The sequence below is a fragment of the Bubalus kerabau genome, chromosome 1, assembly GCF_029407905.1.
Source record: "Bubalus kerabau isolate K-KA32 ecotype Philippines breed swamp buffalo chromosome 1, PCC_UOA_SB_1v2, whole genome shotgun sequence".
In the NCBI taxonomy this organism is placed as follows: Eukaryota; Metazoa; Chordata; class Mammalia; order Artiodactyla; family Bovidae; genus Bubalus; species Bubalus kerabau.
In genome coordinates, this window is record NC_073624.1 from 220,997,316 (window position 1) to 221,023,035 (window position 25,720).

Below are 25,720 nucleotides of genomic sequence, written 5' to 3' on the forward strand. Positions count from 1 at the left end.
ATTCTAGAAGAAAAACTCATATTTCTTATTTTCTTCCAGGACTAGTATATAAACTATCAGAGTTGGCAATATAGGAAAGTTATGGTATGCTTATGTTTACCCTGTATATTTTCACTCTGTGTACTTTTACAGTCACTGTGAAATTTGTACATTTAACGTTAGATGTGGAGTCCCTGAAACCAATCAGGTTGCTGAGTAAATATTCTTTTCATAATGAGAATAAAGCAGGAGAAAGAAGTTAATGGTATGCTTCTTTCAAATGTTATATTTATAAAAATACTATGAAAAGGTGGGTACTTTTTAAGAGGCTGTAATGTCAAAATCCCAACTGACTTTAAAATTTCTATGTTTTTGATGGTAACCTCTTCTTCCTTATTAATTTCATATCACTCTCCCCATAATTCTGAAACAAGTCACTGCTTTATAACCAGAGGCTTACTATATGATCTGTGGGTTACAGTGTATAGTCACTTCTAGCAAACTAAGTAAAAATGAATTTCTTTCTTAAACTTGGCAACCTCAGAAAAAGAACTATACAAGAGGCACACTTGGCTTTGTCAGCCAACCCACTTAATATTTAGTATTGTTATGTTTTCTCATTTACTCTTCTATGGATCTTAACACAGAAAATACAGGTATCATGTGTTTTAAGACATAAAACACTTTTTAAAAATACTGATTTCAATAAAAATTTAGGTATTAAGTGTGGGGAAAATTACTTGAATTATCTTCATTGATAAAGGAGATAAATTGGTCAGAGTTTAAGAGAAGAATTAACATTCTAATCTAGACTCCATTTGGTTAAAATGGGAAGTTTCTCAAACACCTGTCAGATTTCATGGAAAGAGACCTATAACCTTTCCTACCAGAGTCAACATGGGTATGAAAGCCATTTGTTTAAAGTAAGAATGTAATATACATCTGGAATGTAATATAAATCTGGAATATAAATGGTATTGGTTTATATTAAAGCTTCTTATGTTACTGTGGAAGACAGAAACATTATACGTACATACACATGGTAACCCATAAGGGGTACTGTCATTTAAAGCAACAGATGGTAGATCAAAAGCAGCTGCAGTAAGTTGAGCTGCCTAAGATAGATGTCTATACCCTTAAAGCCTCTTGTTCCTGCCAAATGGAATAAGAAACCTAAAATGCGTGAAAATAAACAATAAAAGGATAACCCTAAAATAACAAAGTCTAAAACTTCAGGTGTGAACTCAGTGTTTTAAAATGTGCTAAGAAAGTTTTTTTTTAAACTTATGGAGTATATACGAAAGAAAATAGAGGGTATATAATATATGATGTATGTAATATATATAGACATATGTATATATATATATATGAGAGAAAGTGAACAAATGGAGCTAAATTGGTGAATCTAGATGGTTACTTATTATTGCTTATTATGTCAAATATCAACAAGTCTGGACTTAGGTAAGGAGAAGTTGTTTTAAAAGACTATTGTAATACCAGAACTCACTGATCACAAAATCTGCAAATGTCTCAAACAGAAAAAAAAAGGTTTTTAAAAAATAAAATTAGGAAGAGGTGTGTGTATATGTTAGTCACTCAGTCATGTCCAACTCTTTTTGACCCCATGTACTATAGCCCGCCAGGCTCCTCTATCCATAGAATGCTCCAGGCAAGAACACTGGCGTGGGTAGCCATTTCCTTCTCCAGGGGATCTTCCTGACCCAGGGATCAAACTCAGGTCTCCTGCATTGCAGGCAGATTCTTTACCATCTAAGCCACCTGGGAAGGGAGAGGTAGGCAGGGCTAACAGTAACTTTGTGTGGGAGTATGGCAAGGGGATACAGCAAGCAGACGGTATAATCATGGTGTTCGAACAGGAGTATTTTTCTCTCTGTGGTTGATCAATTCTCTGAATGAACCATTAAGGAGGGGATGTCTGTATTTCAGGACTTGAGTTTGGAGATGAGTTAAAGTTCAGGGGCCAAGCAGGAGAAGAGAAGTCTAACTAAAATTTAGTCAAACCAAATTATAGACAACTCTTCTGTAGGTTTAAATTATTTCAAAATAAGATTTTTTTAAAAGTTTAAGAGTTAGTACTTAGCTACAGTTTTGGAATGTATTTTTTATTCTCCCAAAACATCATGATATTTTACTAGCTGTACTTTGCCCCTCTTTCCAGTAACTAGACTTTGATTAAAGACCCTACATTACAGCCTAGTAGGCTGTAGATTTATCTGGTCCTAATTTTACCTTCACCGGAAAGAATAAAAACTTCCTTAAAAAAATACCACAATGTTTAAAGGGTCCAAAGTTTTTCAGAGGAGAAAGTAAGTAGTTTGTAATTTAATCCCATCAAGCAAATATTAATACATACCCTGGGAACTAACTAAACAAATTAAGATTCAGAGGAATCCAATTAAAGAGCAGCATATTCCTGTATTTCAAGTTGTAAGAATGTATTTTTAAAATTTATGAGTCTTGAATGAGTTACTTAGAAATTGACTGTATTAAGATTCCTAGGTGGTGACTATAGTTAATAACACTGAATTGTATATTTGAAAACTGCTAAGAGAAAAGGTCTTGTAAGTTTGTTCTTTATTGTGATGCGAACTTTTAACTATGTGTGGTGATGAATGTTAACTAGACGTACCATGCTGACCATTTAGCAATATATATGAATCAAGTTGTATACCTTAAACTCATAATGTTGTATCAATTATATCTTAATTTTTAAAAAAAGACTTCTTAGGATGCAATAAGCTTCTGGTTAATGAGTTAATCATTGGGAGAAATACCTCCCTTTTCAATAAAAACTCTATAGCTATATATTAAATATAAAAATAAACTATATCAACTAAAGATAAGCATGTCCTTTTTCTTAATTATAAAGAGATACTCAGGATTCATCAGAGAAGGCAATGGCAACCCACTCCAGTACTATTGCCTGGAAAATCCCATGGATGGAGGAGCCTGGTAGGCTGCAGTCCATGAGGTTGCTAAGAGTCGGACATGACTGAGCGACTTCACTTTCACTTTTCACTTTCATGCATTGGAGAAGGAAATGGCAACCCACTCCAGTGTTCTTGCCTGGAGAATCCCAGGGACAGGGGAGCCTGGTGGGCTGCCATCTATGGCGTCGCACAGAGTCAGACATGACTGAAGCGACTTAGCAGCAGCAGCAGGACTCATAGTTAGAACATAGGAAGAACTACAACAAATCAATAGGAAAAAGACAATCCATGTAAAAAAAATGGGCACGAGAACTGAACAACCCTGCCCCAACCAAAGGTTATCCAGATAACCAAAAATATTCTTAAATAGTGCCCTACTACATCACTAATTAATAATCAGAAATGCAAATTAAGCCTACAATGAGATAGCAAAAATGGTTAAAATTTAAGATTAGTAATGACAAGTCTTGGTAATAAGTAGAATAACTGGAAGTTATCCTGCTGATGAGAGTGTAATTGGTACAAGTTCTTAGAAAGCAGCTTGGCAGTATCGGATAAAGCTGAAGAGAGCAAACCCTGTGACACCAATGCCACTTCTAGGTATCTGCCCCCTCCTTCAAATGTATACACTTGTGTACAAAGTGACATGTATAATGACAAACTTCTATGAACAATGGAACAATAGAATGAGTAAATGAGTTTTTGCTGTATTCATGCTGAAAAAGACAAAAAGCAGTCTGTGACAGTTAGGAGCTAGCCTGATACTCAGAGCCAGGCTGTGTTGTTCTCATGTTGAACAAAAACAGGTTCACAGAACAACAATATTAGACATGGCTACTCTGTGATGGTGACGGATTAAGAGAAAAATAAGAAGATGCCACAAATAGGCATAAAGGTACATTTTCCAATCCACAAACATGACCAAGTATTTCTCTATCCTGGCTAATATGAATTACCAACTACAGTTTTAGCCTCCTCCCATTTTTTTCACTTTCTGCATGAGAATTATTAATATATCCAACAACAAAATTCTTTGAGTTACTCCTAATTTTAAAAAACTTTGTTCTTCTTCTGCTTGAGACATTTGCAGATTTTGTGAAGAGTGAGTTCTGTTATTGCAATGGTCTTTTAAAGCAGCTTCTCCTTACCTAAGTCTACATTTGTTGATATTTAACATAGTCCTACTTCAAACCACCCCCAAATCACCTTTCACACAATTAAATACCACAAGTCCTAAACTAAGTATCAATGAAAAGAGACCAGATTCTGAAGATAACCTACTGCACTTTTTTTTAACATTCTATACACTATATATAGTTGTTTTTGTTTTTCACAAAGGGAGTAACGAGCATCAGACAGTGTCAGAAGACAGGTTCTAGTTCTTATATTGCTAGGAGTAGCTGTATGGACTGGGCAAGTGATTTAAGCATTTGGGACTTAGTTTTTCATCTATTTAAAAAAAGGGGAGGGACTTACATGGTGGTCCAGTGCCTCAGACTCAGTGCTCCCAACGCAGGGGGGCTGAGGTTAGATCCCTGGTCAGGGAACTAGATTCCACATGCTGCAACTAAGCGTTTGAATCCTGTAACTAAGACCCGATGCAATCAAATAAATATTTTTAAAAAGGGGGTGGGGAGATGGACCTAATTTTTCTGAGGTGCATTTTTAAACATTCTATGATGACTATTAAAGAAACTCTGAACAAATACCTTGCACAATTTCTATTGGGCCATTTTCAATATATGTTAAGTAGTCTATTATTTAATTTCCTCTAAAATCTAAAGCCAAACATTTGTCTTCACTTCGTTTATCTACTATATTATTTGGGAAGCAGATTTACATACTAACTATGAGCATGAATTGTGTCAGACAAAACTAAATTATCTTAATAAATTAATAAAACTTTATTATCTCATATTTACTAGGTAAAGGGCCCTAGGGGAATAACATAACCTCTCAATTTCATCTGTAAAAAGGAAATGTGTACCCTATAGAGTTGTTGATGCAAGGGTTAAATCAGATAATGCATGTGAATTACTTAACACATACCAGTATATAGAAATATACCCAATAAGTACTAATTCCATCATAATCATGAGTAACAAACCAGTTGCTGGTTTTTCAGGATTTGAGCATTTGAGGATTCCAGGGAAAAGAATGGATTTATGCATATCATGAGGCAAGTTGAATAGCTGCCCTATCCAATGTACCTACTGGACCCCAGTTTCCTGAAGGATGATGTCTGTCTGTCCTCTTTTCTTTACCTACTGATCATTTCCTCCAAGCCCCCACCCCCACCCAGCTGGTTCAGGCTTCAGAAGACTCTTCGGGATCTTTCTGCCTTTCCCTTGGTCTCCAGGCGCAGTGTGTGGGGTGTGCCCAGTACCTTAACACCTCGCTGTTCGCTGCAGCATCCCCAGCCGGCTGACAGATAGGATGACTTCAGCCTTAAGCTCGCTTAACGAGTATCCTCATTGGCTTCTCCATTCCCAAGGGCTTTTTTTTTTTTTTTCCCCTCGAAAGGGAAATGAAAGGTGAGTTTGCTGTTGCTTTGGCAACAAATTTCAACCTCTACCTAATTTTCCAGAATGAGAACATATCTATTAATACATTCGATAGACTGGGGACTGGGGAGTTGAGTCGCTCAACGTAATTTTTCTTCCAAGTTCAAAACAGCTCACCCAGTTCGGTTAGCCTTTGGAGGTGCTGCGGTTAGAGGCTAGCAAAGCCGAGGGCAGCTGTTACCGGAACCTGTTGGCAGAGAAGTTTAAAGTGTACCCGCAACAGGTGGCAGCTGCTGCTGAGTGCGCTTCTGAGAAAAGAATGGCGACTGCATGCAGAAAACTCCTGCAAAGCAGGCAAGTGGAAACTCTTCTCCTTTTTCTGTGCTTATCTGTGGGGGGTGCAGCAACCATTCGCTATTCGGTGGCAGAGGAGATGGAGAGCGGTTCATTTGTAGCTAATGTGGCTAAGGACCTGGGGCTGGAGGTAGGGAAGCTGGCTGCGCGCGGGGCGCGGCTCGTTTCCGAGGGCAATAAACTGCATTTCCGGCTCCACCGCAAAACAGGGGATCTGTTCGTGAAGGAGAAACTGGATCGGGAGTCACTCTGTGGCAAAGCCGACCCATGCGTTCTGCACTTTGAAGTAGTCCTGGTGGAGCCACTGCAGTCCTTTCGCGTGGAGGTCAGGGTATTTGATATCAATGACAATGCCCCGGTTTTCCTAAACAAGGAGCCTCTTTTAAGGATTCCGGAGAGCACCCCCCTGGGTTCACGGTTTCCTCTGCAGAGCGCCCAGGATCTGGACGTCGGCCTCAACGGTCTCCAAAACTACACCCTAAGCGCCAATGCGTATTTCCACCTGCACACCCGCTTCCGCAGCAACGGGCCCAAATATGCCGAACTAGTGCTGGATAAACCCCTGGATAGAGAGGAGCAGCCGGAAGTCAACATGACAATCACAGCTGTGGACGGAGGGTCTCCACCCAAGTCTGGCACCGCCCACATCCGGGTGGAGGTTCTGGACGTCAATGATCACGTGCCCCAATTCTCTCGACTGGTGTACCGCGCTCAGGTACCGGAAAATAGCGCCAACGGTTCCCTGGTGGCTACGGTGACTGCTACAGACCTGGACGAGGGCTCCAACAAAGAGATAACTTACTCTTTAGCTCAAAACCCAGAAGTAATTCTCCAGACATTTCAGATTCACTCTGAAACTGGAGAGGTTCGACTAAGAGGGCCCCTAGATTTTGAAGCGATTGAAACATACGACATTGACATTCAAGCTACCGATGGAGGAGGCCTCTCTGCCCACAGCAAAGTCCTGGTGGAAGTGGTGGATGTTAATGACAATCCTCCTGAAGTTACAGTCTCCTCTGTATCCAGCCCTCTCCCTGAGGACTCTCCACTACAGACTGTCGTGGCCCTTTTCTCTATCCGAGACCGGGACATTCGAGTGGGAGGAAAAATCACCTGCTTCGTCAAAGAAGACTTTCCCTTTGCAGTCAAACCTACATTCCGGAACTCCTACTCACTGGTCACTGACAGAGGCTTGGATCGGGAGGCGGTCTCTGGCTATAATATCACCCTTGTTGCCATGGATACTGGACCACCCACTCTGTCCTCGGAGACTGTGATAGAGGTGCTAATATCAGACATTAATGACAACCCCCCAGTATTTCAAGAAGATTCCTACATCTTGACTGTTAGAGAAAACAACAGCCCTGCAGTTTTTATTGGCAAAGTCCTTGCTGAGGATCTAGATTTGGGTGAGAATGCCAAAGTAACGTATTCCCTGTTGCCTCCAAAAAGTGGAGATCTATCAGTCTTTGCTTACATCTCCATAAATTCAGACAATGGGAAACTCTATGCACTGAGAACGATGGATTATGAGGCCATTCAACATTTTCAGTTTGTGGTAAAGGCAACTGATGGGGGCTTCCTGTCACTGAGTAGCCAGGTTACTGTCAGAGTGGTTGTCCTGGATGACAATGATAACCGTCCAATGATCCTGTACCCATTGCAAAATGGCACTTTGCCCTGCAATGACCTGGTGCCCAGGTCGGCAGAGGCAGGCTACCTGGTGACCAAGGTGGTGGCAGTGGATGGTGACTCGGGTCAGAATTCTTGGCTTTCATATCATCTATTTAAAGCCACTGACCTTGGGTTATTCTCTGTTCAGCAACAAAATGGGGAAATCCGTACATTGCGGCAGGTATCTGAGAGAGATCCCATGATGCAGAAACTGGTCATCCTTGTTCAGGATCATGGCCAACCAGCTCTTTCTACGACCGCCTCACTTAACATTCTCCTGGTAGATGGCTTTTCTGAGCCCTATCTGCAGTTTCGGGATACATTTAAGCATCCTACAACGGTAAATCCATCCACTAAATATTTAGTCATTTCTCTGGCTGTGCTTTCCTTTCTCTTTCTCCTCTCTGTCACAGTGATCTTCATTATACATATCTGCCAGAAGATTAAACACAGAGAAAAGTTCACAATTCAAGAGCATTTCTATGATGACTGCAATTTCTCTAACAACCTGGTACAAGGAGGAGCCAGTGGACCAGTATTGCAGCCTTGTCCCTATGAGATGTGCTCAGCCACTGGCACTAGCAATAGTGAGTTCCGGTTTCTTAAGCGCTTTATGCCCAACTTCCCTTTCCCCCACGGAAATGGAGAGGCAAAAACAGAGGCCAGTTCCAGATTACCACCAGATTCTGATAGGAACAGGCCTAGGGGGTCAGAGGGCCATGCCCAAGTATCTGATGACTATATGTAACCATTACCCATGTCTCCTGTGGAAGTTCACTAGTTCTGGCTCTGGAAACACTTAGTTCCATAGAGATACTGTGTTATTTTGCCTTTAAGTTATTTTCTATTAGAAAGTTACACATGCTTAGGGGAAGAGAACTAGCTTCTAGTTTTGATGTATCAGAAAGCAGTCAGGTTGAGAAGTAGAAATATAGTTTATCATTATTCAGAAATTTCTAGATTTTTGTCCCTTGATGAGTAGAGATCATTTCTGAATCAATGTCTTATACCACCATTCACAATCATGCAAATGTCTGGTGAATGGTGGTCCTCAATAGATAACTAGATGGGAGGAAGGATAAAGAAGAAGAAAAAGGATTTGCCTTATTTGCAAATATAAAGACAGATATAAGGCTAAAGAGATTCAGTTCAGGAATGTTTGCTAAAATTAAGTTAGATTTCTTAATGGTTGTTGGGGAGCCTTAGGCAAGTCTTACGTCTCTTTATGAATGTCGAGAATGAAAAGTGGATGAGAAAAAAAACAGACTACAAGTAGATCTACAGAAGATATTAAAGGAAAAAGAATTCATTAATACCAATTAAGTGGCCTTAAAAAAAGAAAGATTTTCACCTATTTTCAGAGTTGATCTTAAGCCATTTTTCCCTCTGAGCATGCTGATGTGATGACATACATGGAGACTAAGAAAAAGGTAGTTCCTAGAATATCATTCATAAAATGGAGTAGGGAATCAAATTCAATCTATAAGCTATTTTAAGTTCTCTCATTCTAAACTTAAAAAACTGAAATTGAAATATTAACATTTCAAGGATACAATTACCAATTGTGCCTTAACTGTTTAAGAGTTTGCTTTAATGAGTCTTTAGTTATGTACCTTATTTTACATAATGTGTAAACGCAGACCCACAAAGGGTATGTTACACACACACAAGCACAATATTTGTACCTGGTATTCCAAGGGTAGAGCAATACCTCTAGTTTGGGCAAATAGCTTCAATTACCTATTTAACTTTGAAATGCGTATAAATCTACATTTCTACTGGAAATTTCGTTTCTACTGGAAATTTCGAGTTACAACAAAAGTTTTTTAAAAGGATTTAAATTCCTTATGAGATAATTTTAGACTCATAAAACTGCAAGAATAGTATAGAGTTATCATATACTCTTCACCTGGCTTCCCATATAACCATAGCACAGTCAACAAAATTAAGAAATTAACATTGGTACAATTCTATAAACTAAACTACAAATGTTATTCAGATTTTACCCTACTGTCCTTTTTCTTTTAAAGGATCCAATATAGGATCTCACAATGAATTTAGTTTCTACCATTCACCATCGTCCCTTAACCTTTTGTCTTTCATGACCTTGAGACTTTTGAAGAGTAATGGTCAGTTATTGTAAAATGTCTCTCAATTTCTTCCAGTTACATTGAGGTATAATTGACATAGCACTGTTTAAGGTATACAGCATATGATTACCACAACAAGCTTATTGTTAACAAGTATGTCCCTCAACTTGACATTGTCTTTGTTTTCTCATAATTAGATTGTTCTGCATTACTGGGAAGAATATTACAGAAATGATACTGTGACCTTCTCAATCCATCATATCAGGGGGTACATGATGTCAAAATGTCTTATCTGGTAATGTTAATATTTTTTTTTACTGTGGTAGAATATTGACCATTTTTAAGTATATAGTTCAGTAGTGTTAAAGTGATATCAATCTTGAGCACTTGGTTAAGATAATATCTGTCAAGTTTATTTACTATAATGTTACTATTTTTCCTCTTGTAATTAATATGGGGAGAGATACTTAGAAACTACAATGCAAATATAATGTTTCTGCTTTAACTTTTGCCCACTAATTTTAGTATCCATTACTGGCTGTTTCCTGTGGCAATTAATAACTGTGGCAGTGAATGGTGAATTTCTGATTCCTTTTACACTAATTAACTGAAATTCTTTAAAGAATGCTTGTCACTTCTCCTACATTTATATTTTACTCATTTCTTTATATATGGATTCATGGACATTTACTATATTATTTGGACTATAACCCAATGTTACCATTTTATGAGCAAACTCTTATCTGGGATGAAGAGCAGATTTTTAAGCCTGGAATTATCCATACAGAGCACAATTTATTCAAAATGAGTATTTCTTTGTAATACTATGTTACATTATCTTAAAGCAAGCATAAAAATCTTTTAACTTGTTTATGTTTATAATGTTTTAACTCTAAATGAAAATTACATTAACTTGATCTTAAATTTCCATTAGTTATATAATTAATAAATATTGACTACGCAAATTTAAAATTAGACATTTATATATTTATAAGCTAAGTATAATAAAGATGTCATTTAAATATAGATTTACATGCTGAAATTAAAATGGAATTGATCTCTTTGGCTTTATTTAATTCTACCAAAGATAAATATATATATTGCTTTCTCTGTGTCAGTGCTTTTTGTTGTTTTATATTTAAAGATAAATATGTCTCATTCTCAAAAGCAAAATTTATCCATATAATTCTCATATATAAAGGTTTATTTTCTACAGAGTTGAGTATCAAAGTACATGATTAATCACACATCCTCTTCAGCCTAAAATTTGACCTCATTTCCAAATCTATATAACTTTTTATAATATTATTGAAATATCTGTTGTGTTTATAGAACACTGAAACATAATATTAAAAAGTAAAAGTAACAAGTGTTTTGTTTCAACTGGTGAAGCAAATGTTTTTATGTACCATGCTTTTCTCTAAACAGAGATAATAGATAAAATTTTAAATGCAAACACTAGAAATGAAGCAAACATAGCCACTACAGAAAGATTCCTGAAGTTATTCATTGTACTATATTTCAGACCTATGGAAGCTGGAATACAAAGACTACATGCTAAACCTTATAGCTAACAGGCTCAATGAAATCAATTGTACTATTTTGGATAAGTACTATTTTGTACTATGTTAGATCAGAAGCCCAAGTCACTATTATAAGACCTGATTCTAGACCATGGCTGGGTGGTCTAGGGATAAATATTGGTGGGGAGAGAAAGGATAGAGAATATACTTTTTAAAACATACTACTCATAATGCAGTTTTTAAAAAGGATACTTATAAAGATGATTTCAGGACTACACCCACAAAATAGATAATTAGTTATGGGAGAAACAAACCATGAGGCTGAAATAAAACTAGATTATATATATATACACACACATATATATAAACGATTAGAAATTTTAGAAATAAAACATTAAGTCATGCAATAAAACCTCAGTAGATGGTATAAAATTTAGTATGGGAGTTACTGAAGAACAAATTAGTAAATTTGTATATAACTAAGGGATTCATCAATAACAGAACAAAAAGTAACAAACCACCCAAAACTTAATTGGGGGAGGGATATAGGCCTACCTCTTGAATATGTAAGCATCAAAAAATCTTGGGCCCAAGTTTTAAGCCAGCCACAGAATACACAGAACATAGATTGAAAAAAACCCTAGTATAGGCTCAGTTGATGACACAAAAGAAGAAAATGGAGGGAAAGAAAGAGAAAAGATAGTATTGACTCTGGTTCTTGCCAAGATGGCAAATTAGCATGAGCTGCAGAAATCCTATTTCAAGATCGCAGGTCAAAACATCACTAACCTCTCAACAAAGAAATCCCAAGACCAATTGGTTTAATGGATGAATTCCAAACATTTCAAGAATAATTATTAATCCTTCTTAAACTCTTTCAAAAAACAGAGAACATTTCCAAACTTACTTTATGAGGCCAACATCACGCTGATACCAAAGCCAGACAAAGACACAAGAAAACTGCAAGTCAATATCCCTGGATGAATATAGATACAAATATCCTCAATGAAATACTAGCAGACCAAATTTAATAGCATATTAAAATATACAACATGACCAAATGGAATTTCTCGCTGGGTTGCAAAGATGCTTCAACATATGCAAATGAATGTGATATAGTACCTAAACAGAAAGAAGAACAAAATCACAAGATCATCCTGATAAGATCGAGGAGGACTACAATGTGCTCAGTGACCCATGAAAGCACGAAATCTTCAACTGCTAAGGGGTGGAAGGCCTGTAGGGCGGTGGCCCCAGCGGCAGGAGCAGAAGCAGTATTAATGGTACCTCCTTCAGCTACACATTCCACGGAGACCCTCATGCCATGTTTGCTGAGTTCTTCGGTGGCCAGAATCCCTTTGACACCTTTTTTGGGCAGCATAATGGGGAGGAAGGCATGGACATCGATAACCTGTTCTCCGGCTTCCCTATGAGCATGGGTGGCTTCATCAACATGAACTTTAGCTGCTCTTGTCCTGCCCATGAGCCCACCCAAAAGAAACAAGATCCCTCTGTCACCCATGACCTTAGGGTCTCACTTGAAGAGGTCTATAGCAGCTGTAACGAGAAGATGAAAATCTCTCATACGTGGCTGAACCCCGACAGAAAGAGCATCCACAATGAAGACAAAATCTTGACCATGGAAGTGAAGCAAGGGTGGAAAGAAGGGACCAAAATCACCTTCCCCAAGGAAGGAGACCAGACTTCCAACAACATTTCAGCCGATATCGTCTTTGTCTTAAAGGACAAACCACACAATATCTTCGAGAGAGATGGCTCTGATGTCATCAGGATCAGCCTTTGGGAGGCTCTGTGTAGCTGTACAGTCAATGTCCTCACTATGGACATCAGGACCATACCCATTGTGTTCAAAGATGTCATCAGGCTTGGCATGCAGCGAAAAGTTCCCAGAGAAGCCCACCCTCTCCTCAAAGTGCCCAAGAAACATGGGGACCTCATTATTGAGTGTGAAGTGATCTTTCCAGAAAGGATTCCCCAGATGCCAAGAACCATTCTCAAGCAGGTTCTTCCATTATAGTCAACCCGAGTTGACCAAGGACTGACCAGGGACTGTTCCAGAGCTCAAGGATTTCTGGACCAGTCCACCAGCTGTGGACCTGAGGAGGGCTCAGGGATGGCTTTTGTACTACTGAATGTTTTCCAGAGGATATATTACAGTCTTTCAAAAAAAAATCACATGATCATCCTAAGAGATGCAGACAAAGTATTTGACAAAATTTAACACCCTTTCAGGATAAAAGCTCTCAACAAATTAGGCATATATAAGGAACTCTCCTCAGAACAATGAAGGCCATATAGTAAAAGCCCAAAACTAACATCATACAAAATGATGAAAGTTGAAAGGTTTTATTCTAAGATCTAGAATAAGGCAAAGATAAAGATGTCCACTCTCACCACTTCTATTCAATATAGTACTGGGAGTCCTAGCCAAGACCATTAGGTAAGAAAAAGAAATTAAAAAAAATTCAAATCAGATAGAAAAAAGTAAAATTATTTGCAGATGGCATGATCTTATGCACAGAAAACCCTACAGAAAATCTTATGCACAGAAAACCCCACAGAAAAACACAGAGACTCCACATTAAAAAACTGTTAGAACAAGTGAAATCAGTAAAGTTGCAGGATACAAAACCAGAGTACAAAAATCAGTTGCATTTCTATGCACTAACAACAAAGTATCCAAACAAGAAATGAAGAAAACAATACATTACATTAGTAGAAAAAATAATAAAATACTTAGAAGTAAACTAACAAGGAGGTGAAAGACTTGACACTGGAAAACTATAAAGCATAACTGGAAAAAAAACACAAATGGAAAAGATCTTGTGTTTATGTATAGGAAAATTAACATTGTTAAAATGTCTATTCTACCTAGAGCAATCTACAGATTTAGTATAGATCTATCAAAATCCTAATGGCATTTTTTTTTCAGAAATAAATGCTAAAATTAACAGAACCACAAAAGACCCCAGATAGCCAAAGCAATTTTTAAGCAAGAAAAATAAAGCTGGAGGCATCACATTTCCTTATTTCAAAATACAGTTCAAAGTCACAGTAATAGAAACAATATGGCACTGGTATAAAAACAGATGAATTAACCAACCAAACAAAATAGAGAGCCCAGAAATAGAACTACTCATATATGGTCAGTTGATCTTTGACAAGTGTGCCAAGAATACTCAGTGGGGAAAGGACAGTGTCTTCAATAAATGGTGTAGGAAAACTGGATATCCACATGCAAAACAATGATATTGGGACCTTATACCATTAAAAAAATTACCTCAAAATGGGTAAAGATGTAAATGTAAGAACTGAACAAGAACTCCTAGAAGAAAACCTAGAGAAAAGCTTCTTGACATTGGCCTTGACAATTTCTTGGACATAATACCAAAAGCAGAGGCAGTTTGGGGACTTGAATCATAAACAGTTCACTACATTGATAAAACTTTCCCTAAATGATAGGAGTGGCTCACTGTGATTTATGCTGAAAACCTTTCCTTTTTAGAGCCAGGTAGAGGGCTCTACTAGGGCCCAGTAAAACACCCTAGTCTCTGAGTTTGGCACCCCACTCCAGTACTCTGGCCTGGAAAATCCCATGGATGGAAGAGCCTGGTAGGCTGCAGTCCATGGGGTCGCTAAGAGTTGGACACAACTGAGCGACTTCACTTTGACTTTTCACTTTCATGCATTGGAGAAGGAAATGGCAACCCACTCCAGTGTTCTTGCCTGGAGAATCCCAGGGACGGTGGAGCCTGTTGGGCTGCCAGTCTATGGGGTCGCACAGAGTCGGACATGACTGAAGCAGCTTAGCAGCAACAGCAGCAGCAGCAGCAGAGAGCATTTTCCACTTGTTGTCATAGTTCATCACTTGGAGGAATCAAATGTGACCTGTGTAACTCCACAGGGAGAGAATTTTTAGACACTTGTGTCTGCTTTCCTCCAGACTTCGCCCATGTTCTTTTACCCTTTGATTTAGCTTTGTACTTTTTTGTTCTAATATCTCTTGTTATTGTTTAGTCGCTAAGTCATGTCCAACTTTTTTGTGACCCCATGGACTGTAGCCCACTAAGGCTCCTCTGTCCATGGGATTTCCCAGGCAAGAATATTGGAATGGGTTGCCATTTCCTTCTCCAAGGGATCTTCCCCAGGAATCGAACCCTTGTCTCCAGCATTGGCAGGCAAATTCTTTACTGCTGAGCCATCAGGGAAGGTCCTGTGTGACTCCTCCTAGCAAATCAAAGCTGGGGGTGGTCTGGTGGATGCCTGATGTACCCCTCAACTCATTTTATGATACTAAAACTTGTCTAGAAAAAAAGAAAAGCTATTTCCCAATATCATTATCAACAGATACAAAAATTCTAAATAAAATATTGGCAAAACCAATCCCAATTTCTTGGTCACTCTACCACCTCCTACTGACTCTCTCCCTCCACCATTCCCAACCACCCTTTTTTTAAATTGATTGATGGAATGCCTGAACTGAGAAAATAGCAATGATTAAACATTCGACACCAGGTTTCTCTGGTGGTTCAGTAAGGAGTTCACCTACTAATGCAGGAGATACGGGTTTGATCCCTGGTCCAGGAGGATCCCACATGCCACAGAGCAGCTGACCCCGTGTGCCACAACTATTGAGCCTGTGCTGTAGAGCCCAGGAGTCATAATTACTGAGCCCATGTGTCACAATTACTGTGGCCTGCACGCCCTAGAGCCCATGCTCTGCAACAAGACATCACAATGAGAAGCCCATGCAACACAACTAGAGAGCAGCCCTTGCTTGAAGCAACTAGAGAAAAGCCCATGCAGCAACAAAGACCCAGTGTAGCCAAAAATAAAATATAATGTAAAAAATTAGACTATAAGATTTCAACTTATAGTCAAAGATGGAATAAACATATTTTCCCCTATATTTCTTGATGAGTACAACTAAAAACCTTTCAAACTCTATATCAAACAAACAAGGAAAATCCAAAACAGAAGAGAGAAGAGGGCAGACCAGCTATGAACTGGAACAACAACACAGACATGAGTTTCTTACTTTCTCCCCACCATGTATCTCACACTTGGAGTTTAAGATGCTAGCAGTCCAGAAATGTCAATCAGTTCAGTTCAGTTCAGTTGCTCAGTCGTGTCCGACTCTGCGACCCCATGAACCACAGCACGCCAGGCCTCCCTGTCTATCACCGACTCCCGGCGTTCACCCAAACCCATGTCCATTGAGTCGGTGATGCCATCCAACCATCTCATCCTCTGTCGTCCCCTTCTCTTCTGCCTTCAGTCTTTGCAAGCATCAGGGTCTTTTCAAATGAGTCAGCTCTTCGCATCAGGTGCCCAAAGTATTGGAGTTGCAGCTTCAGCATCAGTCCTACCAATGAACACCCAGGACTGATCTCCTTTAGGATGGACTGGTTGGAGCTCCTTGCAGTCCAAGGGACTCTCAAGAGTCTTCTCCAACACCACAGTTCAAAAGCATCAATTCTTCAGCGCTCAGCTGTCTTCACAGTCCAACTCTCACATCCATACATGACCACTGGAAAAACTATAGCCTTGACTAGATGGACCTTTGTTGACAAAGTAATGTCTCTGCTTTTTAATATGCTAACTAGGTTGGTCATAACTTTCCTTCCAAGGAGTAAGCGTCTTTTAATTTCATGGCTGCAGTCACCATCTGCGTTGATTTTGGAGCCCAGAAAAATAAAGTCAGACACAGACAAAAAAAATACCCTCAAAAAATGAACACACACACACTACTCCCTGTCTAATGAATCAGCAAAAGGGAGGCCTAGCAAAACAAAACTTTTAGAAAATAATTACTCTGGACAAACATGATAGAAAAAAGTATGTAGCTCCCCTACTGCCCATGCAAGCGAAGCTGAGTGGAAAGATTTGTTTTTCACACACTTGTGTAACAAGCCTCCCCTGCCTGCCATGGAGAAAGTGTGGGAAGCTGGAACTCCCACCCACCCATAGTAATGAGGAGCCCACCTCTTCAGATGTCAACAGAGGCCAAGTGGGGAACCTGGACTTCCACCACTCCATGGCAGTAATGAGTCAGCTTTCTCTCTTCCTCTACCAGAGAAGTGTCAGGGAAAGCCAGTTAATACAGAAAGTTTAAATTAAATCTAGAGTCTCAGAATATAGTAAGGGCAGAATTATACTCTTCTCAAATGCTTACAGAACTTATACCAAAACAGACTATATCCTGGGTCATAAAACAAACCTGAACAAATTTAAAATAATTAAAATGATACAGAAGTTGCTCTGCTACATAATGGATACAAATTAGAAATAAATAATAGGATAAGAAGAAAAATTCCAGGACAGCTGCAAACTAGCAAACATCTTAGTAATTTATAGGTCAAGGAATAAGTCTCAAGGGAAGCCTTAAAATGCACTGAATTGAATGAAAATAACAGCATATCAGAACTGTGGAAAACAGCTAGAACTGTGCTAAAAAGGAAATTTATAATACTAAATTCATATATCTGGATAGAGGAAAAGTCTCAAATGAAAAAACCAAGGAAGACTGGCCAAGATGGCAGGGTAGAAAGACCGTGAGCTCACCTCCTCTCACAGGCACACCAAAATCACAACTATCTCCAGAACAACCAATCGATGAAAAAGACTGGAATCTATCAAAAAGATTTTCTACAACTAAAGACATAAAGAAGGAACCACAACAAGATGAGTAAGAGGGGTAGACTTGCGATACAGTCAATGCCATACTCCTGGGTGAGTGGCCCACAAACTGAAGAACAGTTACATTGCAGAGGTTCTCTCAAAGGAGTGAGAGATCTCAGCCCCATGTCTTGGCTCCCCAGCCTATGGGGCCTGTAGCAGGAAGATGAACATTTGGCTTTGAAGGCCAGGAGTCCTTACATTTAGGGAGTCCCAGAGAGCTGGGGAAATAGAGATTTCCCTCTTAAAGTGTTAATCACTCAGTCTTGTCCAACTGTTTGTAACCCCATGGGCTGTATAGCCCACCACGCTCCTCTATCCATGGGATTTCCCAGGCAAGAATACTGGAGTGGGTTGCCATTTCCTTCTCCAGGGGATCTTCCTGGCCCAGGGATCTAACGCGAGTCTCCTGCATTGCTGGAAGATTTTTTTTTACTGTCTGAGCTACCAGAGATGAAGCCTCTTCCCTCTTAAAGGGTACACTCAAAATCTCATATGCTCTAGTACCCAGGGCAGAAGTGGTAATTTGAGAGGAGCCTGGGTTAGACCCGCCTGCTGATCATGGAGAGTCTCTTGGAGAGACCAGAGGCAACTACAGTTCACCCTGGGGACACAGACACTGGCAGAAGCCATTCAGGGAGCTCCATCTACCACGAGGACACAGGTGCTGGCAAGCATCATCGTGGAATTCTCCCTTTAGCTCTTGCACTTGCACCAAGACCTGCTCCCCTTCTCCAACAGCAGATAGTGCCAGTGTTGGGATGACTCAGGCCAAGAAACCACCTGGGTGGAGACACAGCCACACCCATCAGCAGACAGGCTGCCTTAAGACCCCCTGCACCACAGTCACCTCTGCACGTGGCCCTGTCCACCAAGGGCCCAGCACTCAATTCTAACCACCAGCCAGCAGGCAACAGTCCCAGAATCCCCTGGTCCCTGGTCCTGCGCTCCAGAGAGCCGGCTCTAGCCTCTAGACCAGTCTCACCGACCAGGGAACAGATAGCAGACTCAAGAAACCACAGTCCCCCAGCCTGAGAACCCAGCCTACCTATTAGCATGCCAGATCCTGCCCTGAGACCAGCTGGGTCACAGTTTTGTCCACTAGCAGGCCAATACGAACTTCAGGATACCCAGGATTTTGTATCCAACTGTGTCAGGAAACTCCCCCTATCCCCAGGAGCAATCAAACACCAGCTCTGGCCCCTGGGTCCTACAGCCAGACCCCAGGACCTGCCTCTGCCCACCAGCACTAACCCCAGGATCTGGCTTCACCCACCAATTTGCAGTCAGCAGCAAATCCAGTCTTCTAAAACCTGAGTCTGCCTACCAGTGAGCCATCGTAAGCCCTAGGACTCCTTGGGGCTCTGCAGTCAGCCACTTTGTGACCCAGTCCTACCAATCAGCAGCCAGCAGCTTCTGCATAAGGCAGGGTCTGGCAACCAGTTGGACTGGGGACCAATCAAACTTACCATACTACCCCTACAGACTGCCACAACTGAAAGATTCACATATCCATCACAGGAAAACCCCTAGAGCATACAGCTTGGGTGGCAAGAGGGCTGTGTGCTCCTGGGACACACAGGACATCTCCTATATAAGGTTGCTTCACCAAGGCTGAGAAATATAACCTACCAAATACATAAGAAAATAAAAACATCAATTTAGGCAAAATGCAGTGACAGAGAAACATGTTACAGAGAAAGGAATAAGATTAGAAACCCAGGAGAAGAACTAAGTGAAGTAAAGATAGGAAGTCTACCCAAAAAGAAGTTCAGGGTAATGATGGTAAAGATGATCAGAGAACTCACAAGAAGAATGGATGCACAGAATGAGAAGTTAGAGGTTTTTAACAAGGAATTAGAAAATATAAAGAACAACCAAACAGATCAAAAATACAATAACTGAAATGAAAAATACAGTAGAAGGAACAAACAGACTAAATGATATAAAGGAACAGGTCAGCAACGTTAAGCAGAGTAGTGAAAATCACTGATTCTGAACAAAAGGAAAAAAAAGAATAAAAAGAAATGAAAACAATTTAAAAGACCTTTGACACAAGGCCAAGCATTCACATTATAGGGGTCCCAAAATGAGAAGAAAGAAAGGGGCTGAGAACATATTTGAAGACACAATAGCTGAAAATTTCTCTAACTGGGAAAGAAAACAGACATCCAAGTCCAGAAGGGGCAGAGAGTTTTGTACAGGACTAACCCAAAGAGGAACACACACCAAGACACTAAAAATGAATAAAACAAATAATAATAACAAATAAATAAGACATAAAAATAAATAAAAAATTAAAGCTAAAGCATATTAAAAACAGCAAAGGAAAAGCAGCAAATAACTCTCATGGGGGACTCTCATAAGGCTATTGGCTGATTTTTCAGCAGGAACTGAAGGAAGTGGCATGATATATTTAAAGTGATGAAAGAGAAAAATCTACAACCAAGAACACTCTATCAGCAAGGCTCTCTTTCAGAGCTGATGGAGAGATCAAAAGCTTTAAAGACAAACAAAAGCTAGGAGCTTTAAAGACAAATAAAAGCCACAATCAAACCAGCTTAGTGAGAAATGTTAGAGGAACTTCTGAGTAAAAAATAAAAAGCCACAACTACAAACATGAAATTACAAAATAAAAGAGCTCATCAGTAAAGGCAAACATACAGAAAAGGTATCATCCTTGCACAAAGTTAGTAGGAGGGAATTAAAAAAAAAGTAGCAAAACCAAATATACCAATAATAAGCAGGTAAGGAATATACAAAACAATTAGATAAAAGAAAAAAAAATAATCACAAGGGGAGAGTACAAATGCAGAGTTGTTCAAATGCAATTGAAAGTAGGAGATTGGCAACTTAAAAGAACCACGGATAAATAAATGAATTGCTTTATAAAAACCTCACTGTAACAAAAAAAACAAAAATCTATAAGATACAGGCACAAAAGAAAAAAATCCAAACATGACACTAAAGACAGTCATCAAATCACAAGAGAACAAAAGAAGAAAGGAAAAAAAAGCCCTAGGAAAGGTAATTCAAAACAATTAACACAAGGACAATAAGCTCACAAAATTCAACATAAAAAAGCCCTCAAAACTAAAAACCATTCAAAAAATGAGTAGAAGGTCAAAAGACATTTCTCAAAACACATAAATAATCAAAATGCACATGAAAAGATGCTCAGCTTTGTTAGACAAATGCAAATCAAAATTACAATCAAGTACCAACTCACATTGGTCATAATGGCCATCAATAAAAAGACTATAAACAACAAGTGCTGAAGACAGTATGGGAAAAAATCCTCCTACACTCTTGGTGGGAATGTAAATTGTTGCAGCCACTATGGAAAACACTATGCATATTCCTCAAAAAATGTACAGAGTTACCACAGGATCCAGCAATTCCACTCCTGAACATATATCCAAAGGAGACTCATTCAAAGAGATACATGTACTACTATGTTCATAGCAGCACTACTCACCATAGCCAAAGAAATAACCTAAATGTTCATTGACAGATGAATGAATCAAAAAGATGTGATACATAAATGTAATGGACTCACCAACGAAAAGTGAAATAATGCCATCTGCAGCAACATGAATAGACCTACAGATTATCATCCTAGTAAATGAAGTCAGAAAGAGAAAGGCAAATACCATATGATATTACTTACAGATGGCAAGTAAAATGACAGAATGAACTTATCTACCAAACAGAAACAGACTCACAGACACAGAAAACAGACCTGCAGTTGCCATGGGGCAGAGGGACTGGAAGAGGGATGGAGTGGGAGTTTGGGATTAGCAGGTGCAAACTGCTAGGGAATGGATGAACAACAAGGTCTTACTGTACAGAACAAGGAACTACATTCAATATCCTGTGACAAACTGTAATTGAAAAGAATGTGAAAAAAAAATCTGTATACATATAAAACTAAATCATTTGTGCTATACTGCAGAAATTAACACAACAATGTAAACCGACTATACTTTTTAATTGGAGGCTAATTACTTTACAATATTGTAGTGGTTTTGCCATACATTCACATGAATCAGCCATGGGTGTACGTGTGTTCCCTATCCTGTACCCTCCTCCCACCTCCCTCCCCATCCCATCCCCCAGGGTCATCCCAGGGCACCAGCCCTGAGCACCCTGTCTCACCCATCGAACCTGGACTGGCGATCTAGTTCACATATGATAATATACATGTTTCAATGCTATTCTCTCAAATCATCCCACCCTTGCCTTCTCCCACAGAGTCCAAAATTATCAAAAAACACAGGTGGTCTAGGGACAAAAACAGACATATATACATCAGAGGAACAGAAAAAGGACCACAAAGCTAAATCCAAAGACCCACGGCCAATTAGTCTTTGATGAAGGAGGCAAGTAGATACATGGAGAAAAAAACAGTCTGTTTGGCAAATGGTACTGGGAATGCAGGACAACCACAGGAAAATTAATGAAGCTAGAAATGCCCTTCAACCATAGACAAAATAAACTCAAAATGGCTTAAAGACTTAACTGTAAGAAATGATACCATATAAATCCTAGAAGAGAACATAGGAAAAACATTCTATAGCATAAATTGTTGCTGTATTTTTTATACAAGTTTCCCAAAGAAAAACGAAATAAAAGCAAACATAAACAAAAACCGATCAACTTTATAAGCTCTTCTACAGCAAAAACAAGCAAAAACCAAACCAACCAAGAAAATGGGAGAAGATATTTCCAAACAATGTGACTGAAAAGGCCTCAATTTCTAAAATATATACACTGCTCATGAATAAAATTCAATATAAAAAAGAAATCAAATAACCCAATAAAAAAGGGCAGAAGACCTGACGATACATTTTCCAAAGATGACATCTAGATGCCTAATAACATCCACTACACACAAGAAAAGATGTTCAACATTGATGAATACAAAAGAAATATGTGTGAAAACTACAATGAGGCATCACCTCAATCAACCAGAATGGCCATTATTAAAAAGGCCACAAGTATCAAATGCTGGAGAGGGTGTGGAGAAAAGAGAACACTCCTGCACTGATGGGAATGGAAATTGGCTTAAAAATAGTTACTATTTGATCCAGTAATCCCACTCCTGGGCATATATCCAGACAAAACTATCATTAAAAGAGAAACCTGCATCCCTATATTCACAGAATTCTTTACAATACCCAAGACATGAAAACAACCCTAAATGTCCATTGACAGGTGAATGGATCAAGAAGATGAGGTACATACATACAATGAAGTACAACTAGACCACAAAAAGGAATGAAATAATGCTATCTGCAGCAACATGCATGGACTGAGAGATTGCTAAATGAAGAAAGAAAAAGACAAATATCATATGAGATCACTTATCTGTGAGTCACAAATGTGACAGAAATGAACTTATCTACAAAACAGAAACTGACTCAGAAACAAAGAACAGACCTGTGGTTGTCAAGGGGAGATGTGTGGGGAAGAAAGGGATTGAGAGTTTGGGATTAGCAGATGCAAACTATTAGGTGGAGAATAAACAAACAGTAAGGTCCTCTGGTGTAGCACACAGACTACATTATATTAAACTTGTGGTATAAAATAATGGAAAAGAACACAAAAAAGAATGTATAGCTATATCTATATTTCAATCATGCACTGTTCAGTAGAAATGTAAACACTGTAACACAACTATACTTCAATAAAATAAATGGGAAAAAAAAATCCCAAGAAACCAAAGTGTGGTAACGGCACAAAAAAAGACATACAGATTAATGGAATAAAACAAAGAGCCCAGAAATAAGTCCACACACTGACAGTCAATTAATCTTTGATGAAGGATGTAAGTATATAGTATGGAGAAAAGATAGGCTCATCAGCAAGTGGTATTGGGAAAGTCGAGCCATATGTAAATCAATGAAATTACAATACTCCCAACCTTACACAAAAAGAAACACAAAAACAAAAAGAAAAATGAAAGCAAAAATAAACAAAGGGCCTAATCAATTTTATAAGCTTTGAAGAGCACAGGAAACCATCAACAAAACAAAAGGACAACCTAGGGAACGGGAGAAAATATTTGAAAATTACAGGAACAACAAGGACTTAGTTTGAAAAAGAAAGACACAGATAAACAATTTTAAAAACCCACTGAAAAAAAAGAGCAGGAGACCTAAAAAGACATTTTTCCAAAGAAGACCTATTTTTCCAGTTGACCTATTGACACATGTAAATTGGTGAAGCCTCTATGAAAAACATTGTGTAGTTTCCACACGCACAAAAAAACAAGTACAAAAGAATTGCCATAGCATCCAGCAATCCTACTCCTGGGCATCAGTTCAGTCGCTCAGTCATGTCCAACTCTTTGTGACCCCATGAACCACAGTAGGCCAGGCCTCCCTGTCCATCACCAACTCCCGGAGTCCACCCTAACCCATGTCCATTGAGTCAGTGATGCCATCCAACCATCTCATCCTCTGTCATCCCCTTCTCCTCCTGCCCTCAATCCTTCCCAGCATCAGGGTCTTTTCAAATGAGTCAGCTCTTCGCATCAGGTGGCCAAAGTATTGGAGTTGCAGCTTCAAAATCAGTCCTGCTGCTGCTGCTGCTAAGTCGCTTCAGTGGTGTCCGACTCTGTGCGACCCCAAAGACAGTGGCCCACCAGGCTCCCCCATCCCTGGGATTCTCCAGGCAAGAACACTGGAGTGGGTTGCCATTTCCTTCTCCAATGCATGAAAGGGAAAAGTGAAAGTGAAGTCACTCAGTCGTGTCCAACTCTTCGCCACCCCATGGACTGCAGCCTACCAGGCTCCTCTGTCCATGGGATTTTCCAGGCAAGAGTACTGGAGTGGGGTGCCATTGCCTTCTCCAAAATCAGTCCTACCTACCAATGAACACCCAGGACTGATCTCCTTTAGGATGAACTGGTTGGATCTCCTTGCAGTCCAAGGGACTCTCGAGAGTCTTCTCCAACACCACAGTTCAAAAGCATCAATTCTTCGGGGCTCAGCTTTCTTCACAGTCCAACTCTCACATCCATACGTGACCACTGGAAAAAGCAACGCCTTGACTAGATGGACCTTTGTGGACAAAGTAATGTCTCTGCTTTTTAATATGCTATCTAGGTTGGTCATAACTTTCCTTCCAAGGAGTCTTGTAATTTCATGGCTGCAGTCACCATCTGCAGGGATTTTGGAGCCCAGAAAAATAAAGTCAGCCACTGTTTCCCCATCTATTTGCCATGAAGTGATGGGACCCAATGCCACGATCTTCGTTTTCTGAATGTTGAGTTTTGAGCCAACTTTTTCACTCTCCTCTTTCACTTTCATCAAGAGGCTTTTTAGTTCCTCTTCACTTTCTGCCATAAGGGTGGTGTCATCTGCATATCTGAGGTTATTGATATTTCTCCCAGCAATCTGGATTCCAGCTTGTGCTTCCTCCAGCCCAGCGTTTCTCATGATGTACTCTGCATATAAGTTAAATAAGCAGGGTGACAATATACAGCCTTGACGTACTCCTTTCCCTATTTGGAGCCAGTCTGTTGTTCCATGTCCAGTTCTAAGTGTTGCTTCCTGACCTGCATACAGGTTTCTCAGGAGGCAGGACAGGGGATCTGGTTTTCCCATCTCTTTAAGAATTTTCCAGTTTGCTGTGATGCACACAGTCAAGGGCTTTGGCATAGTCAACAAAACAGAAATAGATACCCAGACAAAAGTATCGTTCAAAGACATACATGCACCACTATGTTCATAGAAGCATTCTTCACAACAGCCAAGACAGGGAAACAATCTACGTGTCCTATGGTAAGTGACTGGATCAAGAAGATGAGGTACATACACACAACAGTGTACTACTCAGCCACAACAAAGGATGAGATTAAGCCATTTTCAACAGTATGTATGGACCTTAAGTTTACAAAACAAAGAAAGGAAGTCAGAAAGAGAAAGAGAAATACTGTA

General features: G+C 39.4%; 2 protein-coding genes and 1 long non-coding RNA gene across 6 annotated transcripts in view; 2 read left to right on the plus strand and 1 right to left on the minus strand.

The window, feature by feature from the left end:
- The window catches only part of PCDHB1 (protocadherin beta 1), a 61,418-nt gene extending 50,771 nt beyond the window's left edge, over window positions 1-10,647 (plus strand). For 3 of the 4 annotated variants that reach the window (XM_055555777.1, XM_055555782.1, XM_055555767.1), the window contains one exon: window positions 5,597-8,670. In XM_055555777.1, the coding sequence (XP_055411752.1) occupies window positions 5,754-8,210 (2,457 nt within the window). In that variant the 5' untranslated portion in view covers window positions 5,597-5,753 and the 3' untranslated portion in view covers window positions 8,211-8,670. Of the gene's footprint in view, window positions 1-5,596; window positions 8,671-9,749 lie in introns of those variants that run through there. The other variant, XR_008705326.1, reaches the window with a different exon arrangement.
- LOC129633869 (uncharacterized) overlaps window positions 1-25,720 on the minus strand; it is a 47,097-nt gene that overhangs the window by 2,308 nt on the left and 19,069 nt on the right. The window lies entirely within an intron of this gene.
- LOC129633858 (dnaJ homolog subfamily B member 1-like) lies at window positions 12,385-13,282 on the plus strand. The gene has a single exon (XM_055555823.1). It carries the CDS (start codon window positions 12,400-12,402, stop codon window positions 13,111-13,113), a length of 714 nt encoding a protein of 237 aa, XP_055411798.1. The 5' UTR covers window positions 12,385-12,399; the 3' UTR covers window positions 13,114-13,282.

Excerpts from the sequence above, each read along its gene's own strand:
- LOC129633858 (XM_055555823.1), top strand. The coding sequence starts at position 12,400 with ATGTTTGCTGAGTTCTTCGGTGGCCAGAATCCCTTTGACACCTTTTTT.